The 26,050-nt window shown below is 37.1% G+C and overlaps 3 protein-coding genes across 3 annotated transcripts; all 3 read left to right on the top strand.

The window, feature by feature from the left end:
• The first annotated feature begins 1,722 nt into the window (after positions 1-1,722).
• sh3bgrl3 (SH3 domain binding glutamate-rich protein like 3) lies at positions 1,723-5,029 on the top strand. The gene is made up of 3 exons (XM_027020726.3): positions 1,723-1,875; positions 3,240-3,407; positions 4,245-5,029. The coding sequence occupies exons 1-3, from the start codon at positions 1,831-1,833 to the stop codon at positions 4,308-4,310; spliced, it is 279 nt and encodes a 92-aa protein (XP_026876527.1). The 5' UTR covers positions 1,723-1,830; the 3' UTR covers positions 4,311-5,029.
• A 4,087-nt stretch (positions 5,030-9,116) lies between these two features.
• trnau1apa (tRNA selenocysteine 1 associated protein 1a) lies at positions 9,117-12,070 on the top strand. Its single transcript, XM_027020723.3, has 9 exons — positions 9,117-9,140; positions 9,269-9,366; positions 9,736-9,835; positions 9,911-9,966; positions 10,172-10,303; positions 10,590-10,709; positions 10,994-11,150; positions 11,347-11,380; positions 11,699-12,070. The coding sequence occupies exons 1-9, from the start codon at positions 9,117-9,119 to the stop codon at positions 11,881-11,883; spliced, it is 906 nt and encodes a 301-aa protein (XP_026876524.2). The 3' UTR covers positions 11,884-12,070.
• A 5,454-nt stretch (positions 12,071-17,524) lies between these two features.
• Positions 17,525-24,923, top strand: stx12 (syntaxin 12). Its single transcript, XM_027020719.3, has 10 exons — positions 17,525-17,678; positions 18,783-18,967; positions 20,143-20,212; positions 20,391-20,490; positions 21,576-21,713; positions 22,064-22,107; positions 22,211-22,316; positions 23,160-23,232; positions 23,755-23,837; positions 23,963-24,923. Exons 2-10 carry the CDS (start codon positions 18,871-18,873, stop codon positions 24,053-24,055), a joined length of 804 nt encoding a protein of 267 aa, XP_026876520.1. The 5' UTR covers positions 17,525-17,678; positions 18,783-18,870; the 3' UTR covers positions 24,056-24,923.
• Positions 24,924-26,050: the final 1,127 nt, after the last annotated feature.

Raw genomic sequence — 26,050 nt, 5'->3', positions numbered from 1 at the left:
GATTATTCCCATAATGTTACTGATATTATTAATGATATGAAACAGGCGGTTGTGACTCCAACTAAAACTGAAGATTCATGGTTCATTTGGAAACCATGTTGGCTTCATTGCATTCTGATAGTGGTTTTGCCCATTGCGGTTGTTTTTATTGTTATTGTTTGCTGCATCCCCATAGTGATAAAATGTATCCGAGAACTAATTTCAAGTACTGTGACCGAAATGTTCCCAAATAACCAGTCATTTGCCTGCTTCCCATATAAGAGCAAGCAAAAATGTAAAGAATGGGTTCTTTATTTTAATTATTTTTGTTACATATAAGCAATGTTGTGTCTGATCATATCAGTTACTGACGTTTGGGAAATAAATACATTTGATTCCACCTGGTGAATTAACCCTGCTACACAAAACTGGGTGGATTGGGGTTTTTCCTTTCTAATTGGCATGCAAGAGAGATTTTTCACTCAGCCTGGGTGGAGAGATTTCGTATTGTACGTTATTCTGAAGGAATAAAAGAGGGGAATTGCTAGTTATTCTGCAATACGACGCTGTTTTCTGTAAATAGTTCTCCCTTCCTCTCTCTCATGTCATGCTGTCCTATGTTGTGTACTCTTAGATAGGAGCAAGGTTATGTCAAACGATCTGTAGTTACTGTCTCATTCTAGACACTACATAACATGTCTGATCATATTGCATCTGCTATGTCATTTACATATTTCTGCTTACTCCTCTGCTTTACTTAGCTATCTATATATTCTCATGTATCTCTGAAGTTTGTGTGCTTCTCAGCGTCTCCGACTCTCGGTCTGAGAAGCGTATCATATCAGTGTAGCCTACGTTGGATAAAGGCTATGAAAGCATTACTCAACATAAACACCGCATACATCGGATTGAGAGATTTTGGCAAAATAAATTGGGCATTTACTGGATTTTGGAACGACAAACTTTGCACGTTGTATGACTAGAAGAACAAGAATTACATAATTAGACAGAAAACCCGGATTTGGGCGTCCTGGGGATTTAATCGTGGATTTTAGGACATAGAGGCACGGATGGACTAGTCATATATAGAGGAGAAAGATAATGATGTTTAAGTAAAGCGCTACTCTCTTGTGCCCTCTTGTGGTTAATCATAATAGTATGTTCTGTCTAAGGTAAATGTTGATAGATTAATTTTGTCCGGTTATTTATTCATATTGAGTCCCGTTTACGGTCAGCTCGGTGTCTGTAATGGGGATTTATTTCAACAATGTGTTAATATCATAATGTGCTTTTGGACTGAAACCACACTAGCTTACAGAAAGACACTGTCGCATTAAATGCCTAAATTTAATTATGTCAAGGGTAAAGGCTTGTGGGTCTTTTTCTACCTTGAAATAGTAAACACTGAAACCAGCAGTATTACTTCAGAAACTAAAGTGGAGATGACGAGGCAGATGCGATTATCTCAGAAACTGCTTGTCTGTGGGGAATTTATTGTAGTAGAATTGATCAACAAAGGCACAGACAAAATAGCTTTCTTTGTAGACCAATTCCTTGAATGATAACTCTTTCCCAACCACTTAACACAAGAGAAAGTGAAAAACAATTCAATTATTTAAACATGTAACAAGAACAGGCTTGCGTTATTCATGATTGTTAAGTTTATTCACTTAAAGTGGAACCTCTTTTTAGACCTACTGCAAGGTTTATTTTCTGCTCTTTGAAATCATGGTCCTGTCTCTTTAAATCGCCCAACGACTAGTGGGTTTGTGATGGCGAGAAAGAGGAAATTGTACGGCGAGAGAACCGGGTACTGAACGCTTTGTAATATAGAACGGGATCAACTGGACAATGGGCATCAAACTATATTATACCACGGTTACTGCTTCAAGGGAGGTAAGAATGAACCCAATTCAATTAACTAATATGGGGGTATTTAATTATTTACAGGAATCCTTCGACTATATAATTAAACACTTGAAACTGAGAGAGATTGGAGACACACCCAACGCTCTGCCACTAGTGCAGTTTTTTTGAAGCAAGGAGGCGTATTTTGTGTTTTCCCTCAGAGTACGTTTATGCTGTCTTAACAGTTCATCACTTACTACCATAACAGTTTTAAAGAAGCAGGAATAGGCTGAGACGTACCGATGAAGTTCTAACTCATCGATATTATGAACGGAAGAGATGATGGCCTGGGCATCTCTTTAAATTTCTCCTTTCGCAACAGCTTGACGATAAAATGAGTTTATTGGTACTATTTATTTGATCAAATATGCTTCAAGTCATGAGGCATGGCATTTTAAATATTTTGGTTTGATATTTGCAAGACCAGTAATATAGCTAGATGTCTCTAAAACCATGCATCTGTCAAAAATGCTTACAGCCTCGGCATGTTTGTCTTCTACCTTACCGTATTAACATGGTAAATGATTAATGTCAAATGCAGTATTAGCTGTGCATGTACCAGTATTGTACAAATTTAGAAAAATGAAGCCAGTCATTTATAAGTCTGTATCCTACGTAACGGTCATAAGTTTCGCTACTTCTTCACCAAGAAAATACGGAACAGGTTGGTGAGTCATGTGCTTCACGGAAAGCTATTAAGTCCTTGTTATTTTGACCGGAAAGTTTGAATAGATTGCTGAAAATTATTAGAATTATTATGCGAAATCATTAGTTTATAGATTAAACATTTTATTTGAAATGTGTCTGGTTAACAGATGGTTTGTTGTATCTAGTTAATCATTGCGGACTAATTCTATGTGCATGGTTCTTGTATGTGTCCTTCAACTTCCTCGTTTCAAAATTAATAATCAACTAGATCGAGAACACTGGCCGTCTGTTTGAGGTGGCCCACTAACATTATGTAATTCTAGGTTATAATGAATTAATCGTAAATCACTAAATCTTAAAAAAAAAATGCTTGGCCGTGTTGGAGAGAATTTTTTTCAGACACTGTTCAAACTGTAATCACCTCGATATGTCTGACCATATAACAGCCCTGTGATGTAGAGCAGCACTATACCTCTTTATTAATAATTAGCATTCTCGGTGAAACATCAGTGAGTAAAATGTTCTCTTGAAGAAGGGAAAAAATTAACAGGCTAGCATTAGATGTCTCCTCTTTTCATGACTGTGAAATATAGACTATAACATTGCTGTATTCCAAATAAATTTTTTAAACATGTTTCAAAGTACACCCTTTGTGGATTACACATTTCCATCAAAACAATGACACACATTTGACTCTTTTCCAGGTGAAGTCACAGCAGGCTGAGGTGATGCGTATCCTGGAGAGCAAGAACATTCATTTTGAACTGATTGACATTTCAGTGGGTGGAGCACTTCGAGATGAGATGAGGACCAAATCGGGTAACCCCACAGCAGTACCACCTCAGATATTTAATGAAGATCAGTACTGTGGGGTAAGGACAAGTTTTTAGTGTTAAGCCATTTAGTTAAGAAATGTATTTAGGAGGATAGTCAAATTTGAGTAGACAAGAATTTGTTTGTATATATGTGTGTGTGTGTGTGTACGTGTGTGTGTGTGTACGTGTGTACGTGTGTGTGTGTGTGTGTGTGTGTGTGTGTGAGAGAGAGAGAAATTTATTCAAAATTGTAGTGAAGTACATAAGGTTTCCAGAGAAACAGGACAGAAAAGAAGTCTGTCATCTGTGCAAATTACTTACTGAAATTTTTACTATCTCTACATCTTTTGCTACATTACATTGCAATTACTCAACTTCACAATGTGTGAATACTTTTGTTAGTGTAAATGCAGTGGTTACCAGACATCCTCTTGGAGATTTACCTGCCTGCAGAGTTCAACTTGTATCTTAGCATAACACACCTCCATATACACATTATTTGAGGTAAATATAAGATTAAAACTGCTTAGTTGGCAATAGCTGTTATGTGCCATGAACAATATATTGTTTTATTGTAATGCTTAAGCAGAAGAAAACAGCTCATCCCACAAATGAAAATAAGTCTAGATTCAAATTTATTTGTATAGAACTTTTTATTTTATAAGACTTAAATTGCTAACAAACATTTGTCAAGTATTTGGAAAAACTACATATGTTAAATGAGAACCAAATCAGAATCTGTGCTATAAACACCGCCTAACAGGAAAGATAATCGCAGTGATGATGGGCTATTGAGTAAATTTACTAACTTTAAATCCTACAGACCCTTTTTTCCTCTTCAGTTTTTTGCTTCGGTGCATATAAATGTTTAATGCTGTGTTTCTGTTCTTTCAGAACTATGAGATGTTTTCAGAAGCAGTAGAGGCAGACACAGTGGAGCAGTTCCTAAAAATGGTGTAAATCCACACCTGGTAGCATCTAATGCCTTTGAAGGAATGTCTGTCCTCTCTACTTTCTGCTGGTGGTGCTGACCTTTCTTTGTCTCAATGCCATGTTAACATGCCAAAAACATATTACCCCTTCTGCAACCCCATGACTTGAAAGCACAAAACCTCTGCTGTATAACTTACCCACTGTATTGTATTTACATCTATGTGGTTCCTGTTGTTTTAATATACCTTGGGCATTATTGGTTTTTCTTGTTTCCACATGAAAATGTCACCAATTCCTATTCTCATTGGAATCAATGTAATTCCTGGCGATGTGGTTACTTAGGAAACTTATCTTGGCCACAAACAACTAATGTCTTAAACTTATGCTATTTCATTCCTTTTCCAAGGGGAGAAAAGACCAGATATTGTATAAACACATCGTCTTATTTTTTTTCTTCTGGCTGTAAGATTTGTTTGTTTTACCTTGACATATCAAACAGAATTGATTATTGGTGAGCGTGCTGTGATGGATTGTATGCCAGTGTCCTAAACACACAAGCTCATTTTGCAAGCCAGATATATATGGTTTTAAAAAATCACCAACTAACCAAAAAAACATACAATCAATGGTGATTGTATACAATGCTCTGTGTATATGGAGAGAGAAGCACTAACATTCCCAAGGTTAGCTGAGAGGAAATCATTCTGTTGTTATATGATGCCAATAAATTTTTCATGAAAATGTTATCCACCTAAGTATAGACATTTCTCTTCTCATACAAGATCTAAACTGTGGTTGGGATTGTATTAAAAAAATGCTCACAAATGGCCAATAATTCTCTAAATTATAAACTGAATGGCAGTATTTAGTGCTGAGAATGGGTTCTGCTAGGTAACTCTGCTGTTGGAAATATTCTTACCCCTCTAAGTGGTTCAGTAAACCCTTGTGTTCCTGTTATACCATTTACAGTAGGTTTTCATCTCACTAGATTCTGATAATGCACTGAATATTTGCATGTCTATTATCAATATCATTATTTTTCTTTGAGCTATGGATTACTTCACTCCCTTTATTAGGATTGCAGGATGTAACATCTTCAATGAAACTCTGTGTTGCACAGTTGAATGTACCACATGTAATTCTAGGAAGTGTCTTGTTATCCAGAGCATTTGTTTTTGTAATCATATGACCTGATTCACTAAATCTTTGAGGCAAATGTCCCCTGCAAATAATAGATTTAATGTATTTGTTTGGTAAGCTACGTTGTCAGTTTAGAAAACCCCTGTCTGGTTTTGAAGTACGGTTCCCAGATCCTGATCAATCCCATATCCTGACTAAAGCAGTGGTTCACAGTTCCAGCCCTGGGGATTTCATTTGAAGAATATTTTTATATTTATATGTCCTGGCACACCCAGTTCAACCGAGGTGTGGCAGGTGTAATGAAAAATGCTACGTGTGCAGTAAATGGGATGCCTAGGTCAGGGACTGAGACTGACTTAACTAATAGTTTTACTATTAATAAACATCTATGCATACTTTGTAAACCGGCTGTGAAATAGATTTCAGTATCACTGTATTTGCCATTGTCGATATCAGAGAGTAATTGAAGTATAAAGAAGTGGGACCAGTATTAAGGACGTGGACCTGTTCATTAAATAACAGTAAATTGTTTGTTGTGGTTCTATTTGGTGAAGATTTCTTGTGATCTCTGTGCTTTGTTGCTTGGCTTTGGACCAGTGCCCCCTTTTTGCTAAAAAAGTAAAAATTGTCTTTCCAAAAAGATGGTGAGGTGGTGAAATATGGCACAAATAAAAGTAAAGAAAAAAATTCAGACTTGATGAATGTGTGCAACAGCAATTTGCCAATTAGGTTATATATGAATAAGAAATTATCAAGGTTATAGTATTAATCTATTGAATGTTGATCAATATATCAATATATCTTGATGCAACACTAATATAATACAGACTAAATTCAAGTTAGGTTTGAATCCAGTTTTAGACAGATTAAATTCAAGTTAGGTTTGAATCCAGTTTTAGGCAGATTCTGAGACTTAAGATGAATCTTATTTGTGTTTCATTTATTCCAGCTATGGAGCAAAGGCTCTACCCAGGCCCACGGAGTCATCAGTATCCGTATAAAATGTATCAGCTCTCTGTGTCTTATTTCACCATATTAAACTTTGGCCTTTTTAATTAACACATCCTCAGGCACTCTCCCAACATTTTTGACCGTGGCCCTGGTGAGGGAGGAGTATAGCTATGAATCACAAATGACCTCTAAATGTATCATATTTGTGGCAGGGGCCTTGGGGACAGGGTTACTTGTGAAATATGATGAAATTATAACTGAGGATGCAGGCTTTACTAATAAAACTGCAGTTTCCATCACCCCAGGTGCAAATTGTTTAATATTACTTGTACTTCTGTTGCCCTAAACACCACAATTATTAAATGTTCCTATCTATAAACAAACTCCTAGAGGCTGTCCTGTTAACTAGAAAATGTTGAAGTGCTCTTAATGACCACAAAACAGAATTCAATTCAAGATATTCAATGTAAGCAAACACTCAAGAAAGAAAAGTAGACCGTTCCATCTGTAAATCAACTTACCGTGAAAAAGGAAGCTGGAACTGTAGCTTCACCCCCTCCTTCATATGTCATACTTGTAATTAGCATAGATTCACCACAATGCTACATGCTTGTTTTTCTTTTTAATTCTAATTACAATTCCAATTATTTTAGGCAAAAATGCAAGTGATGCACTTGAATGTAGCATCTTGAACTTGTAATGATGTTCATTTGCATTTTTATTTTAATGTATATACAGTGTTTTACAAGCAAATAAAAATTATTGCCCAGATAAATAGCTTATAATTGCTTGGGCGCCTAAAACCTTTGGACAATACTACATGAAATAGCCTTTTCTTTTTTCGCTGTGCTTGTAAGAGTTCCAAAACTCAACAAAAAATACGCCATTTTCTTCTGCTTATCTATTACTTATTACTTATTATACTTACTTATTAGTAAGTAATAGAAATTTCAGATGAACAGTTTAAATTGATTTAAATTTCAGATGAACAGTTTAAATTGATCAGAAATGACAAGAGGGGAGATTTTAAAAAAAAGTGGAATACCAAGAACTGAACAGAAAGTAGGCTGTATTTTTGACTGTAAAACGCAGGCTGGTGGACGGAGCCCACGTGTCGGACAGTTTTTCGTGTCGCTCCCCACAAGGTGGCAGCTTTCGTGGGATTCATACAAATATATAACATTTATTTAAAGAATATAAAATTAAACTTCGCATGTGAGCATAATATCCACACGCACTAAATATTCTAACAGCCTACGTGAAATATTAATTACAGTTTCTGGGTACATGTTTATATGATAACGGATATTCTAGCCAATGCGGATTAAACTCTGTCGTCATCAAGGCGTTTCTAGGCTAGCGCAGCGCGTGGACAGCAACTGCAAAGCTCTCGCTCTCACGAGATTATAAATTATTAATACTAAATACTGGTCATGAGCAGGTTACTCTCTACTACAAAAAGGATGAACCTGTAACCTAAGAACAAAGTAGTAATATTTAGGCCTACATCGTTCTTTTAAGCCTTTTCTTACAATGGGTTGGAGGAAAAAAGCTAAATATTAAATATTTACTAGTAAATATGAATACTACTTTATTCTTAGATTATATATATATATATATATATATATATATATATATATATATATATATATATATATATATATATATATATATAATCTAAGAATAATGTAGTATTCATATTTACTAGCTTTTTTCCTCCCCATTCCAACTATGAGAGAAGTTTGATGTTTCTACGTCATAGTTTTAGTACATTAAACCATAGTTTTAGTACATTAAGCTTTTTCTTAGTTAAACGTTTTAGAATGTCCCCCCGAGGGGTAAATATCCTACTCCCTTTAAAAAGGATTTAACAGGTATAGCCGTCGATTGTATTGAAAACCTCCTGCCATGAAAGCTATATTATTGGTTTATTGTTGATACTATTTAAACATCACATTTATGAACGTCATTTCAATCCCCGTTTCAATGTTATCATCACAGCCTTTCTTAATTATATTGATTGTATAAAATTTGTCATTAATAAGAACGCTAAAAGGCTATGTAGGTATGGATATAATTATATCTATGTAATACTCTCTGTTAATGAATGAATGAGTGAATTAATTAATTAATATAAAATAAAATAAAATAAATCCGCCAAATGTTCCAGCACGGGTCATGCAATGACATATGAAAAATATTTACCCAATGGGCGGAACCTTCATAAGGTCACGTGATCTCGTAATATGGATTGTGTTTGTTGTATACCGGATACTATACTGCATACTGCTACAGGGACCAGTATCCAGTGTCCAGTAAATGCTCCGTGTAGCATGCAGTATGCAGTATGTAGTAGGCTATTTCGAACAATCCCGTGTTCTTTTATTTACGGGTTACAAACGCAAATTTTCAAAAAATGAAAATTGCAAATAAAAAATACAAAATTACAGAGCAATTATTTGGTTCGGCAAATATTTTTTTGTAAATTTATTTGCATTCCGTTTTTGTTTCAGAATAAAAAATTGTAATTTGAGAATTCTGAGACGTGAGAGACGTGGTTAATTATTCATGTGACGTAATCTATACTAATAAGGAATCAGCAGGAAGTCATTGAATCATCAGGAAATAGTAAGTAACAGAGGATAAGAATGCAAGTAGGCCTATTTAAATAATTATAAAGTAATTAAACATTTAGGAGTTCGTTAATGGCCAGAAATGTTTCAGAACGCATACAAATGCAAAATGAGCACTCTTTGGATGGGAAATGTAAGTTTTTCGAAAGAGTAGGTTTATTCTTCAGTGATACTGAAGAGAGGCCTAATGTTAATGTTGCAACAAAGCTGTTTTTTTAATCTAGAGCTTCAAAAATGGTTACGTTAATATTGATTTGCTAGCTGGAATCTTACATGGATGAAGATTTCATCGTCCATGCGTTTGCAACAATGAGAGAAGCAGTAAAGAAAGTGAGGTTAATTCGCAATAAAAAAACTGGGTAAGAAAGTTTTCTTGAAGCTTTTATTAAACACTTCCAGAGATCACAGCGTAGGTGAGCATGTAGATGACAGTACATGGTGTAGTAGCTGTGTTACATAAACACACTTAGACTATTCTAAGTCTTAGAAGATCTTCAGAAGGGCCTAATGGGTGATCAGACATCTATGGGCATATATTATGATAATGGTGATGTCATTACATTATTTATATAATGAATATACACACATACACACATACACACACACACACACACACATTCATATATTTTATATATATATATATATATATATATATATATATATATGAATGTGTGTGTGAGAGAGAGAGAGAGAGAGAGAGAAAATTAAGTTTAACTTCTTTCTTTAAGGGATCCTGCTGGCTACTGTTTTGTGGATTTTGCTGATGAAGCCACAGCTGAAAGATGCCTCCGCAAAGTGAACGGAAAGCCGATACCTGGCGCTATGCCGGTAAAAAATAAAAGACTTCAAATGTACTTCAGTACTCAACATGTATCTGTTGTCTGAATACCTTTGTTGTTATAGCCCAAAAGATTCAAACTGAGTCGGGCCACAGGAATCGGGGCACAGAAGGACAACAGGTGAGAGATGCCTTTGTATCTTAACATCTGTGTAAATAAAATGTGATGATTACATTCATGTAATGCAGTGGGTGGCTGGTGATATGCCAAGGCTACGTGTGCATGGTACTCTTTAGATGTGTGTTATAGTCAAGGGTTGTGATTCTAAACAGCTCTCAGAACACCTTTCACGTTCAACTGTTTCACCTCTTTTTTTTTTTTGTAGTCCCTCCTTCTCTCTCTTTGTATCAGATCTTACACCAGATGTAGATGATGGCATGCTGTATGAGTTTTTTTGCAACCACTTCCCTTCATGCTATGGTGGGAAAATAGTCCTGGACAGTGAAGGCTACTCAAAGTGAGTCCAAAGGCTAAAACAATTGCTAGCCTCCTAATTCCAGCCATTTAGTCCTGAAATATGACAGAGGCAGATTTGGCGGGACTGTTGGAATTAGGAGCTATTTAAATCACCTCATCTTAAAACTCTGCCTTCCATTATGCCCCAACCGTAAGCCATTTTTGTACTTGCTAAGTTTACATATTGGTAAAGTGGGTTTTGGTCTTATATTTAAAGTGAAGTAGTAAACCTGATGCACAAATGGTACAATTTGTGACCACATTCTTAGATATCTCATTTTCTTTAGATGCTGTGGTTTTGTGAGCTTTACCAGCCAGAGAGACCAGAAGAGGGCCTTGGCTGAGTTTCAGGGTGCTGTTGGATTAGGAAAGAGGGCATTGCGTCTCAGTTTAGCCTGCAATAAATTGTGAGTGTTTCAGTCTTGTCTGATGGTACTATTGTTATAGCAGTGTTTATATTTTCATTGCACATAATTTCATAACCTTTGAGACTTTTCTTATAGTCTTCACTTAGCTGTCATCTTAAGCTGCCTTCGTTACACATATTTGCACAGTACACAATAATAGGTGTCACAGACAGACACTACTGTGGTAGATTGTGTTTGATGGGATATTATGCAATTACTGCAAACTAACGTTTGTTCATTATACTAGTGAGATGTCATCTGCCTAATCCTCTGTGTTTTACTAGGAATAAGAAACAGGACACAGAGAGCCAATCTTCAAATTTTTATGCAGAGAGCTACAACACCTGTGATCAGCATTTATATTTTTGCCAGGTTTTTGATACCATGAGTGCCATGAACTATGACTACTACTACACAAACTACTCTCAGGACGTGATACAGGTACTCAGTTTGGAACATTGACAACAATAATTTCTTCAGAGTCCAGATCATTTTTTTAACTTGAATGAATTTGCTCATAAACTGAAAACTAGCTATACTACTTTTGCTACTCATATATTTATGTGTAAATAGTTTGGTCCTGAATTGAAATTTGTTCTTGCGAGCCTGATTTAACTAACTGCTAATCATAAAACAGAGTTATCAGGAGATTGAAGATGACAGTCTGGAGTGTAAGTTCTTCTTATTTTATTACCACACACTTATGAATGACAAAATCCACACTTTTCATGAAGTATTATATGTGTCTAGATATTTAGACATTAAGCCATCTTTTTAAATGAGCATACCTGACACTTTTCTGCTGGTTGGTAAGGAGACATCAGTTTTCCTGGTTAACTAAGCTCATGAATGCCTAATAGACCTAGCAATGATTGAATATTCAGACTTTGATACTGTTTTTTCACAAGTAGCTTTTCAGCAATGAAAAAGCACTGAAATGGCTTGTCATGTATTACCATAGCACTTACCACAATCATTTACTCTTTCAGACCCAAATCCTGAGTTGGATGTTATGGAGACCAATAGAAGGTTTATGGAAAAGAGTGAAGAACTGTACGATGCTTTGATTAACTGCTCCTGCCAGCCTCCAGAGTCATGGGATGGAGTCACCTGTAGCATAGAGTGCTGCCTTCCAGAGCCAATTTTTGAATGGGGAAAAATAAGTTTGCAATGAACCACTGAACACTTGTCTTTTGTTTTATCTTTGAATGGGATACTTTGTTTCAATCACCACTTATGCATTTTAAAAATATTACCGCACCTTCAAGTGTTCTCAAATTTTGTATTATATTCTTATAATGGAATTTATGTTAACACTTTATGCACATTTGCACAGTTTTCTTTGTTTTTGTCTTTTGGTAATGGGATGATAAATTGGATGTCTAATAATATATCCTCAATAAATATATATGTAACCTATACAGTTATTTGCTGAGTTCTACAGCCTTATGTGCAAATGTTCTACAACACCTTTCGTTTCCGCCATGCAAACAGGACACCACAACCCTCATGGCAGACTTGACACACTCGGACTGATTTTGGCCACTTTGGTAAGTTTCTACTGGCTAGAAGAGCAACATGAGTCACGTGGTTCTTAAATAAGGACTCGTTTTTCTAGTCGTGGCCATTTTTCAGAGCCTACTTCATATGAGTCTCATCATTTTTAGTTTTCGTTGTCACTACAGGCATGTCACAAGTTTACTTTATATGTTGACGTATAAAAACGTGAGCAAAACAAGATACTAAAAAAACGGAGGAGAGAGAGAGAGTCTGGTAACACGATAAATGTAGTAATTTTCTATAAATGTAGTATTTTTAAGTGGTCAGGGGCACTTCTGTAGTGAGCGACCTCGACTGTGGGCTTTGAAACGTTTTTCGCTGTCTGTCTTCTCGCTTAATGCATTGATTTGTATTCAAAAATGCAATTTTGCTTCTACTGTCCGGGCCTTCATATACGGGTCATCACATAAGACTACATATATACAGCATGGGTCGTCCGCGTTATTTGAAACTTTATTTTATGATAGAAATTTAAGTTAAAATATTACATTGTGCTTTTAAATTTTTAAATGAAAAATAAAATTGAAAAAAACGTCCACTCCCATGGGCCATTTGAAGTTAGTATGTGATCGAAGTAGCGCAGTAGAGTAGCTTTAGCGACCGTTAACAGATTGCTATCAGGTTAGGCTACTGAATAAAGATGGAAACACACAACTGTTTCGTTGAGGCCCGATTAATTTTTACGTTACCTCGTATCATTCAGCGTTCAAAAAATGAACCAGATTGAGGCAGATTTAATCATTTATAAATAAAAATGAGACGACGCGGAAGGTAGTTACATATTCGCACCTTCCAATTCGTTTGGTTACTTATTCTTAGCTTCTAATTCGGCGGCTGAAGTTGGTTCCTTATTCATAAAAGGAGTGTTCACGGAGATGAACTAACTGATGATCATAAATCTGTTGAGAACTGATTTTGTTTCTCATCCTGGTATTGTAAGTGCAAAATTAGATTAAAATATAATTACAATATTTATTTTTAAAATATTATTTCAATTTATTCCAAATTTAGAATGTCATTTCAATATTCAAACTGTTTAGGCTGTATTTCTACTGTAAGGAAAACCTATTTTTTAGTCTGGATCTTGGTAATTTAATATGTTAAAACTAACTGAAAACATGACACACTCAGTGATATTCATAGGTATATTTTAATCTACCATGGTGCCAGTTTTGAGACATGAAATGATCTTGGGTCAGATTGTCCCTGGTTTTAAGGTCGCCAAGAAAAGCTCCAGATCGGAGCCAAACCGGCTCTCCATCGTTGTGTGAATTGTTCAGTGACACGATCCGAAAGGCTCGCTAATCTCTCGTAAAGTCCCGAAAAATATCTAGCATGCTGAATATAGCCACGGACACGCTACACGACGTTCAAAGTCGTCAGAGCGCTGCACTGTTTACACTACACAACACGATATCTCGTAGTCGTTCTGGTTTGCACACTACGATTTATTGGTGACAGGCGATACCATATTATAAGATGTTTCACAATCCAGCGAGTCTGTCTGGCATCCAAACTATGTTTTGTCACAACGAGTCCCACAGGATCTTAGCACGGTCATTTTCCACCACGTTTTAAGTGTGTATCCCACTTAGACCTTGGAACTTCCAGCCTGTACTTCACATAGGTGTTTCTGTATACCATGCCAGCCAGTTGGTTTTGGCATTCCATGTATGCTCTGCCTGCTAGCATCTTGCATCCTGCTGTTATGTGCTGGTTTGTCTCAGGGGTGTCTTATATAGCCTGCATCTGGGGTCATGCCTGGTGTGGTAGATCCAAGCCTCTACTGATTTCATATTCAGAGTTTGTTCCTGTGCTGCCATGATTAGTGCCTCTGTGCTGTCCATCCTTTTTTAGCCATTGGTAGGGTTTCTCCATATCAGCCACTTCAGCTGCTGGTGGTACATACCATGCATGGGTTTATCCTCCCATTATGGTCCCTGCTCCTCTTCATTTCCATCCTCCTTGGGTTTCTGCTGTCTGCAATACTCACTAATCACCTGGGCCATCATCCTGGTGTACTCCTGGATCTTGGTTGTTTCATCCTGGATAGTGGCGCTGACTAGTCCTCGGCCCCATATTTCCACTTAGTATATAGTCTGAGAGGACTTGATTTTGGATGAAACCTGTGCATTGTGAGAAGTTTCCTTGTCTTGATGTCAGTTGTTCTATACTCCTCCTTAGGCAACCCATGGCAGAGCATAGGTTTTGATAGCTCAGATAGTTTCACCCATTCAGCTGACTTCTCAGGACTTGCCTCACTATTTGTAGGTATTTGGCTGTTACTGCTTTCCTTTTGGCTTCTTCATGATTCCCATTTGCCTGTAGGATTCCGAGGTACTTGAAGCTGGCCTCAACATCTGTTATATTACCTTTGGTAGTGTGAGCCCCTCTGTTAGAGCTACCTACCCTCTCCATGTAAGCACTGATCACACTTATTCAGGCTGAATGACATTCCGATGTCGTCTGTCCTTTTGAGATAGATTAGTGAGTCAATGTCTCATACAGTTCTGGCATACAACTTGATATATTCCATGTACAGGATATGGCTGATGGCTGCTTCATTCCGTAGACGGTATCCATAGCCACTCTTGGTGATGATCTTGCTGAGGGGATTTAGGCCAATGCAGAACAGCAATGGGGACAGGGCATCCAATTGATAAATCCTGCACTTGACGGTGACTTGTACTCTTGGCCTGAATTTGGCCTATAGGGTAATCTTCCACAGCCCAACTTAGCTCTTGATTAAAGCTCTTAGAGTCCTGTTGATGTTATAAGGCCTCAAGCATTCCAGGATCCATGTGTGGGGCATTGAAACATGGGCTTATATGTAATCTATCCAGGTGGTGCACAGGTTGATCTGTCTTGTCTTACAGTCTCGAATGACTTTTTTCTCTACCAGTAGCTGGTGCTTGGCTCCTCTGGTGTTCTTGCCAATGCTTTTCTGGGCCCCGCTCATGTATTGAGTCATGTGCCTACTCAGCTACAGAGATGCCTGAGAGGAGCTTCCATGTTGTGCAGAGGCAAGTTATCGGCCAGCAGTTGGATGTAACTGCCCCTTTCTGCTAGTCCTTCAGGATCAGGACTGTCTGGCCTTCAATTAATCATTCAGGGTAGATTCCATCCATTAGCAGCTGGTTCATTTATGCTGCCAGGTGCTCAAGAAAAAGCAGTCAGCTTCTTCAGCCATTAGCTGTGCACTTTGTCAAAGGCCTGGAGCTGTCCAGTTATTCAAACTTGAGACCCTTTCTTGGATGTCTTCTAGTGTGATGGGTACTGGACCGTGTTCACACAGGTTGCTGTGGTCAGCTCTCAGGTTCTCTAACCACTGGGCATTGTTGTTGTGTGATGCCTCCTTCTCTCATATGCCTTTCTAGTATTGGTCAAGCTCCAGCTTTGGTGGGTCTCTTCTTATGCTATTACCCTGCCACTGCCTCATTTAAAAAAAATGTTTGTTTACTTATTTATTTTTCTTGCCTACCTCCAAAACCGGTGATCGGTGCCTGGTTTACATGTGTGGAGATTCCAGGAAAAGAACTGGAATAGTAGGTGGTAGAGATTGAAGGGAAGTGTCAGGGGTTGAGGGGAGGTGGCAGAGTTTTAGAGGAGGTGGCAGGTGTGTAAACTGAATAATACTGGGCCAAATGGACTAATGGAAAAGCTGTTATGTTTTCAATTCCAAAATCATAATTTGACTGTTGCTAAATTTCCTTTAAAAGCAAAATACTTGGTTAAAGAAAGCTGTAGCCTTTATTATATTCTTTCTAAATCCCTATCATACATGTTTAGCATATCCATACATTGAGCCTGTACAATTATTGTGTTATTTACATTTTGAGTGCGGTTCAAGTAGAGAATGATTAACATCCAGTGAACTGAGTATTTACAGAGATAATGACAGCTGAGTAATCCCACCAGTCCTTTTTATGTTTGGGTATTCTTGTAAGAGTTTCTATTTTCTGATAACATAGGATATTTAATTTGTGGCTAACAGATGTAGCTGGGACTGCCAAAAAAATCACTTTTGTGTTTACTAATTAGTAACAATATATACTGGTCAATAATTAAATCAATAAGAATTTCATTATTGCTCTCCTAACTACTGAGATTGAATTGATCATTTCCTAGTGTGTTCTCTCTCAGGACTCTATCATATAGAAAATGTATTTCAAAAGAGTTACTGCATAATTTGAACATAAATGGAAAATTTCAACCATTTCATTATTTTGTACATTAACACTAAATTAGATGCTGACTAATTATTTCACAAATCTCATTGACATATGTTTTAGTATCACTATAAGATGTCCAAAAAATCATTGTGAAGTTTAAAACTTTTTGCAAATGTATGCTCTTTTAATGTCAGTAGTACAATATTTAGCATATATTTATTCTTTTTGAACAGAGATGATGAAACAATGTGTTTTTCTATAATAATAGGATGATTGTCACAACAAATAACAAAGTTTATGGGAGATGAAGATATTGGAATTTTGGAAATTTTACAACTGCTGCAGAAAAAGGGACACATTAGTAAGAGCCATTATTTTTTTACATTTCATTGCCTTGTGAGACATCAGTAAACTACAAGTGAAATCTGAAATGTCACCTCATGAAAGCTGTAGTGTTTTAAAACTTGGATAAACTGACTAAATAGTCTGGACTATGACAGTATTATAAATAAAATAAAATTCACAAAACTATTTCTGAGCCATACAAGATTAATTTAGGCCATACACCCAAAATTACTTATCACCTAGTACTTGATGGGCTCTCAGTTGTCCAAATACCTAGATTTTACTTCCAAATTGCATTTTTCTTAATGATTCATGTGTGCTGACTATGACACTTTTTGACACATTGAACCCTGTTGGCTATGATGGTGTCAGTGTGTCAGCCTGTTTTAAATCAATCAATCAGGCCATTTTTATTTTTATTTTTTAATTTTCCTTTTTAAAAAAAAAAAAAAATGTAGATAATAACATTTCACTGCCATACCTCATGTCCCAAAACACTAGTTTGAGTAAAGGCTCTATATTGTCAAAATCCATACTTTTTATATGTGTTTTATTCATGTTATATATAGTCACCTTTTAATTTCTGCCTATTTAACTAGCTAGTCGGTACGGGTAAAATAGCACAATAAGATACATTGTCTTGCTTAAAATTCACAGCGTCGCTTAATTCGATTTATTTTCCTTCCTTTCTTCCTATTTTTGTAGAATCATTCAGAAGTTTCCCGTGTTTTATTTTTGATAGAAAGGTCTTTACAGGAACGGTTTCTCATTTAATGAAGCCGTGGCTCTGGCCTATTACAAACGTTAATACCATGACGTAGCCTAGGGGTAGCGCTCTGACGGGGAAAGAAAACAGCCTGAACGGATGTCTTCAAGGAGGGCCTAGTAAGAAGTAAGATTATTTCAGAGAAGTAGCTATTATTATTCACAACGTGGCATGTGTTTATAGTGTCTGGTTCGTATGCAGGTTTGCATTGACTTTGCCAGAGATTATTAGCCAGCTAAATGACAAACTACGCTAGTCGGCTTTGCCAACCCTGTTAAGCTTGTTTAGCTAGTTTGGTTAGCTACTTGGCTAGCATTAGCTAGCTAACTAGAAAATGATCGATTACTTTGGGTAGACAAATTAATACGTATCTGAGTAAACACTGGAATTGACTTCGTGATCTTAATCTTACTCAGTTGTAGTTCGCAGTAGTTGGCCAGCTATAGTGGTGTAGTTCATAGCGATCTGGCCAGCCAGCTAGCTAGCTAGCTAGCTGTTCGCAGCTATTTTGGGAATGACACCAAGGGTGTAACGATTCGTAACCTGAAGAGCTCCGTTATTCGTCATCACTGTTGCTCGGCTTAGATGTCCAAAGTTCGATAAGATAACATTACCTTTGCTTAGGCTAATGAAAATAGCTGACAAGCTAGCTAGCTTGATGTGTAAGAAATTTGTAATTTGACTTAGGAGACTGCTAACTAGCTAGCGTGTAATCATAGCTAACTGGCTATCACAGGACACTGGGAGTTCACTTTATCTAAATTAGCTAGCGAACTAATTGCCGTTTATGGTTATGATCTCAATCAACGAAAAATCTGGTTTTGCATAAACCCGATCAGTTAATGGAGCTATAATGAACTTATAAAATCTGAGTAGTATTTGTATATCCTAAATGGGTAAGGTCGTATGACGAATGACAAGCATTTCTCATTTTGGTTTTCATAACCTAGAAAATCAAATTTAATTAATTATTAATATGCAGACAAATATACGAGTGAAAGTTTGTTAATCGTTCTTGCACCATATATTCTTGCTTCAGGATCTTTTTTCCGTGTTTGCTGTAAAGTGACGTTCTTCATAATTTAGCACCTATATACAAATAGTGCCCATTATATAGTTAGAAATGTTAGATTTATTGACTAATACTAGGTTATGAAAGGAATGTCCAGGAAATCAGCCTTGCTACTCAGCTTTTTTCAGGAGTGGTTTACAGTGAATTTGTCTTTTCAGCATTTGCAGACACCAGCACACTAACTGCTCCAGCCCTTCCTAAGTACTTCTCTCAGGACTGAAAAAGCCTGTCAGTCAAAAACCGGCCATGTCATACGGGAATACAGAATACCGCACTCCACCGCGGGACTTCAGCAGTCTCATACAGACATGTAGCTCCAACATTCAGAAGATCACGCAGAACAGTGAGTTTTTGAAGTATATTTAGTGTCCACATTCACTGTGGGCTTCCTATATTGATGTGATGGTAATACTTAAAAAAGACAATTTGCAAATAGAATTAGCATAAAACACCCATTATGACCCGTTCTTCCTTGTTTAATTAGTCACAAAATGATTTGTACTGTTTTTTGATATGCATCTGAAGTGTTGGGCTACCCAGTAATTGAACAAAATAGTATTAATGTTTATTACTTTTTGCACATTTTGTAATCTTCATGAATTAAAGTCTTTATCTTGGATACCAAGGATTCTGGGGGTGGAGGGAAGGGCAGAAATACTACAGAGTCCGTTGTATCACTATGAACCAGTACATAGGGAAGTTACTGAGCTCCTGCTTAATAGCCCTACAATGCATAAATAAAGATGAAAATGTCATCAATATACCCATTATGCACTCCTGAGCAAAAGATGGGCCAAACCCCAAATTGCATAATATTAAGCCTTTAATGGTCACAACAGCAAATCATAGGAAAATTGTCAATTTGAATTTGATATTAAAACATTTACATTTTTTTCATGATTTTATTTGTGTAAAAGAATAATATTTAAATGAATTTCCCAGTTTCCAGATTTTCCCCCCAACAGTTCACTGCAGCAATGAGCAGTGACGAGCAAATGGTGGCACAGGTATCAGGAGTGCATTTTTTTGGTTGCTAAATTTCTAAACAATAATTTGTTGTTAGGATCATTAAATTTAATTTTGGGTTTGGACTTTTTTTGCCCAGGAGTGTATAATATATACTAATAAACTGTTTAAACAATTAATATTTATTTAAACAGTTAATAAATTGATTAAAAAATACTTCCTTGTTTTACTTCTGGCATACAGATCTGTAGCAAATACCATGGAAGTGTCGTTTGTTATTCTTGTCACAGCAACAAAAATCTGTTTCTTGTTATGAACAGAATGCAGCTGTTGCTTTGAGGTAAAATTTAGGGGCCCAGCTAAGATGTTTTCTCAAAACTACGCATTTGTTTATATAGAAATACTTTTGGTTTCTTGCAATTATTTCTATGATGCCTTAGTGTGCTTTTAGGAGATTCAGCTCTTGGGTTCAACACTTCACACTCCACCAGATGTTAGAGTACATTTTTTCGTCATTTAGAACCCAGTTTTAATTTTGTCTGTCTGTTCTAGCGGCACAGATCAAAAGCATGGTGAACCAACTGGGCACGAGACAGGACACCAGTGAACTACAGGATAAACTGTAAAAATGAACCTTTCCCTAATTTCAGTCTCTTTTACATTCTTACTCCTCTCCTCTTTCCTTAGCTTTTCCAAAATATACCTTTTGTGTGGATAATTATTCATGTTTTCAATGTTCAGTTTCACTCAGATTCATGATTTGTCATTTCTGTTGTTCTAAACATGTTCTGTTTTCTTAGTCAGCAGATGCAACACTACACAAATCAATTGGCCAAGGAAACAAACAAACACCTGAAGGACCTGGGCAGTCTCCCTCAGCCTATTTCCCCCTCTGAACAGGTGTGTTTGTTTGAATTGTCTTTTTTGTTCAGATTTAGTACATATAATTGTGTCTCTTTGTTATGGTGGCATATTATATAAGGATTATATAATTATATCTATGTGGATGAACACTGATATGTAAAAGGTAAAGAAATATAGAGTAGAGGTGTGAAAAATGGATGTGACCCACACAGCTAGCTTGTGACATTCGCCCTGTTTTCCCCAGGACTCTTCCACAAACAAGGTCAGGGGGTGTGGCTAACACTCTAGCACTATTTTGTGAATACTTTCTCAAAAATACACAAACAAAACTGTATGAAATTGAATAATACCCATCACCATATGTATGCCACAACAATCCCTACAAGTAGTATCATTATATAAATACACCTAACAGAATATGAGTTCACACAACACCACCACTATGTCAGTGGTAAAAGCATTCATAATATGGGAGTAGTGAGCAAGGTAAACCATGGAGGAGACTTGGCGGTCTCTTTTTTTCTAATTCAAAGCTCAACCCAGAGGTCCTCTTTGGTCGATAGGTGTTGGTGTTCGTAAATCCCTCAGCAAACTCCGTTAATAGTCATTAATACCCCGGGGTAAGGAAAAAATATCATACACCTCCAGGTATGTTTCCACTGAGCGAAAGTGGAGCGAGAAGATGCGAATGGTTTCCCAAGTGAAATCCCTCGACCTGCTAGTTCCGTGTGTCCTGAAAAAAGTTTTGGTTTTTTTTGTTTTTTCTTCCTGGTTCCTGGGATCCCCTATTTCACAGTCAATGCATTCACAATTGTCCTCTTCATTGGGTGATCAGGCCCAGCTACAGTCATCTGCTCATAAAGGGGACGAGCCCTGAACACCTGTAATATGCCTTCTCCTTACGGTGTATGTGCTCAACAAAAATTGTTGATATTGTAAATATTATTTTGTGTGATTGTTACAAGCTTTATGTAAATCGACTGGACCCACACAGCTAGCTTTATGTAAATTGACCTGCTCCACACAGCTAGCTTTATGTAAATGGACCTGCTCCACACAGCTTACCTTATGAAAATGAACTTGATCCACACAGCTTACCTTATTTCAATTCTCCTTCACAGAGACAGCAGAAGATCCAGAAGGACCGTCTGATGAACGATTTCTCTGCGGCTCTCAACAACTTCCAGGCAGTGCAGCGTCGTGCAGCAGAAAAGGAGAAGGAGTCTGTGGCCAGAGCGAGAGCAGGCTCCCGTCTCTCAGTAAGCCGTCTTACTGAGCGCCTCCTCTCTGTGGGATACATGCTGAGTAGTGCTTACAGTGATCTGAAACATATTGTGATCGCAACAAGAAATTGCTTATAACATTGCTTTAGTTGACTACTCAGAAATGTGTCCTTATCTAGCGCAAAGAGGTTGGAGTTCAAAAATACATTTAAACAGGGATGATGCGTGGGGATAATTAAGAGATGCAATAAACTGTCTTGTATTTTATAGCATTTTATTTTGAGTGCTGTTACTAGAAAACAGTTCCAGTGCAAATATATATTTCTACCAGATAAGGTTATGTTACAGCTTCAGTACAGCGTTTCTTCCCGTTTGCTTAAATGCAGGCTGAAGATGGAGGTCGTGATGAACAGCTTGTTTCGTTTGATAAGTATATAAAAGCATATTTTTGCATAACAAGGACTTAGCTATGAATTTTCCTATGAACCCATAGTTAAACAGAGATTACAAGGTATAACTGTGTTTGTCTGCAGTAATGATGACCTCCGTCAGGTAGTACAGCAGACAGAAGAGGCAGAGATAACTGAAGAGGATCTGGAGCTCATTAAGGAGAGAGAGACCAACATCCGTCAGCTGGAGGTCAAGCTCCTGCACTCTGCACCCATCTTTTCCCAGCAGCACTTGGGAATATGCACGCACCCACACCCAAAGCAAAATATGGGACTAGTTATCTCAGGCTCTTTGATCTTGTTCTTGGCACAGTTGTGCTTTAGAATGAAAGTTATAGTGCTTTACAGGTTCTGTAATTTGCCTGTATTATGTCATGAAAATAGTTTCCCAAAAATGTGTTCGCTGTCATGACCTGGCCATGTCACAACTGGGATATAAGGAAATATCTCAATTCTCTGATCAAATGACATAGCCGTGAATGAGAGAGTGATGGATAAAAAAAAACCCCAAAAACCCACATTTTAAATTTTTGTAAATTTGCTGCCCACGTTACTACATTTGTGTGTAGGTGCTCAGTTAGTGACTGCAGCGAGTCTGTTGCTATGCATTGACATGAAGGCATTGACCACTAGAGGACAGATCACCCTCAACTCTTGAGTTATACCAACAAGTATAAACACTTTAGCAGCTTTGCGGTATCTGATACACTCATGCTAACACAACACCTATTATTATGTTACTGTCTTTCTCACTGCTGTGTTGACAATGGTCCACCAATCAAAGTAAAACTGAGCAGCAGTTGTTCTTTGGTCAGAAATAAAACCAATGATGAACAGGCTAGAAGGAGGCCAGAAACTGGACTTCAGTTTGTAACTGTAAAACTATTAAATGGACCTTAAAGATAGGAGTGTATGTCAGTGCCAGGTAGGTGTTTTTAAATAAAGTGGGTGGTGAATTGATGTGTATTGTATTTGAATGTTTTTTTTTTTTCCTTATTCTTTCTCGACTTTCTTCACTTTGTTTTCATTGTAGTCTGACATAATGGATGTAAATCAGATCTTTAAAGACCTTGCAGTGATGATCCATGACCAAGGGGAGATGATTGGTGAGTTCAGCCAGTCACCGGGCCAGCAATATTATTATGGAATGCAATTTAAGTTTCTTGGGAAATGCATGCATTTATTTAGTCATTTTTTAAATCTGGACTATAACCTGGATTCTCACACTTATTTGCTTTGTCACTGAAAGGAATTTTCTGTAGAATAAGCTCCCCAAGTAGAGCAGGTAGGGCAAGGTATTAGAAATACTAATTTATCATATTAATATGTAGAGTAAATTGCTCTGCTAAATGCTGTAAATGTAACTGTCTTCATTTACCCTAAGATGTAGTTAATAATTCAACTAATATTCATGTTACTCATTACATATGTATATGGAGGCACATGTGTAACAGAAAGGAATCCTTTTGTCTGATGATGGTTACCCATTATGTTAGCATTAAAACTAATGTGGGAAACATGTATAGGTAAGCAGTATTGCAAGCTAGTGCTCTGATGTTATATATGTATAGTTACATAAGACAGCCAAGTTATCTTTTAAAATCCTTTCTATATGGCTGTTATTACAGATAGCATTGAAGCCAATGTGGAGAGTGCAGAAGTGCATGTGGAGCGGGGCGCTGAGCAGCTTCAGAGAGCAGCCTATTACCAGGTAAGGGCCAGAGGTATGTGTAAGATGAACTGTAGCAGTACTCTCTTGTCATCGGCGTTAAACAACGGGACAGGACGTGCTGGATATGAGCCACATCTCATGTTTTGTTAAATGTACCTCCTCAGCAAAAGTCCCGTAAGAAGATGTGTGTCCTGGTTATGGTGTTCTCTGCAGTGATCATTATTCTCAGCCTCATCATCTGGGCTTCCACCAAATGAAGAAACCTTTCTGTCCTCTTTTCCCCTCTCTCTGCTCTGCATTTAATTTATTTGTTTCCTCTAAAACCGGAACTGATGCACTTGCTAGGCAGGCATTTTGAGAAGCTGTGCATGCACAGGTGCACTATAGAAGAACACTCGCAATGTATTTTGTGTTCTTTCTGTACATGTTCTCGACATTCCCATATGAACTCCCATATGATGTAAACTGTCTTTATGTATGGAAGTCTGTATGTATGGAATACTGTCTATGTATCATCTGTCTGTATGTATGAAAGAAAACCATGTTGGAGAGTGAAGGGATATGATTTCAGACATAGTAAAACAACGAATTATTCTAGTATTTTTCATTTCATTTCAAAACTTAACAGCTATGTAACCCCCCCCCCCCCAATGGTTCATAGAATAAAGTCTGTTGTCCTGAAATGGGCTGAAAATCATGCAGTTGTATCCAGTTGAGTGCCACACTCCAAAAAGATAGACATTCAGATATTTAGATGAAACAGTAAACATACATTTTTATTTATTTATTTTTTCCTCACTCTCATTTCTGGGTGCCTAGAGTCATCAATGTACAGCAATAGTGCTGGTAGCAATGTCTGATGCATGGTTTCATAGTTCTGTTCAGACAAAGTACCTGCATTAGATTTATTTGCTGTTTATCTTGTAAATGGTGGTATCTTGTCACTGATAGCATCAATGATGGATCTGTGTATTGCCAAGTTAAAATTCTGCACGATAAGTGAAAAAACGTATAAAAAATGCGCTCTCACTTTCAAAAGGAGTTATTGTCTACTTGTTTTTATTTAAATATTGATTTGTATTACTTCTGTTAGAATACATAAGTAAAGAAAGATGTCTTAAACAATTCTGCTTTTCTGGTTTTTAACATACTCCAGTCTCTAATTCAGATTGTATCAGGTAGATGTAAACACCAATTGTTTTAATTGTGTAGAGCATGACTATTTCTAATAGAAGTGACTTGAAAATCACTTCGGTTGACAAGTGGCCTGCAAAAGTTCAGTCGACACAGGATTTTAACTACATTGTCCTCTAATGCAATGACCTACAAAGCTTTAGGATATGCTGAAAACTAATATGAGCCCTGTACTATATACATTTCCACAAATCCTTCAAATCGCACTTCTGGCTAGCAAAGTTGAGTGACCGATGAGCAGTCACTCATTCGGTTGTTTTTATATAGATGCAGGTGCCAGAGTCAAGTGGCACCTGCAAATACGTGCCATTTTCTGATGGCATAGCGGCCACGTCCTGCTGCCACATGCAAGACAGACTGACCCCTTGCTGTGGGATCACAGTGTTTGCATGTAATGCTTAACTAGCTAGCTGTAAATTATTAGCTCTGAGTTTAGCAGAATGCTGTGTTCCAGTGGCAGCAGCCCCTGAAAGTCATCCGCATCTGATATGTTCAAATGATGTCCCAAAGGATAGGGCCATGATGTCGATATGTGGGGCTTGCCAGATATCACATATGTGTTAATTAGTTTGAACACATGCTGGATCAACTGTTATTCAGACCAGAAGTGGTGACATTTACATAACATGTCTGACAGGTTCACCAGCTCTAGTTTGTGGTAAACAGTCTGTTTATATTATCGAATCATCAGAACCTAAAGCACTTTTTCTGTACTTTTGAGTTTCAATAATAATGAATGACTTTTTTAACAATAGTAACTACTTAATTTAGCTAGCACACGTTGCCGTTTGCTCATATCACTTTAATTGCTGGGACACTGAATTTAAGTGTGCAAGTCTACTTCAGTGCAGGAAGATGTCTCACAGGGTTTTTGGAATCCAGCAATTGGACTTATTTCTCTGCCACTGCATTACATTTACTGCCTTTGAAGATTCCCTTGTGAAACTTTTTTTTTTTTTTTTTTTTTTTGAGACTTTTAAATTGGATTCCACAGTGTGTGCTATTTTGGGTCATCTGTTATTCAAAGACATTCTTTTAAACATTAACAACGAAATTCA

This window comes from Electrophorus electricus, chromosome 6 (assembly GCF_041902795.1).
Source record: "Electrophorus electricus isolate QZ-2024a chromosome 6, ASM4190279v1, whole genome shotgun sequence".
Lineage (NCBI taxonomy): Eukaryota > Metazoa > Chordata > Actinopteri > Gymnotiformes > Gymnotidae > Electrophorus > Electrophorus electricus.
Note: the sequence above shows the minus strand (reverse complement) of the source record. Positions and strands in the feature narration are given on the sequence as shown.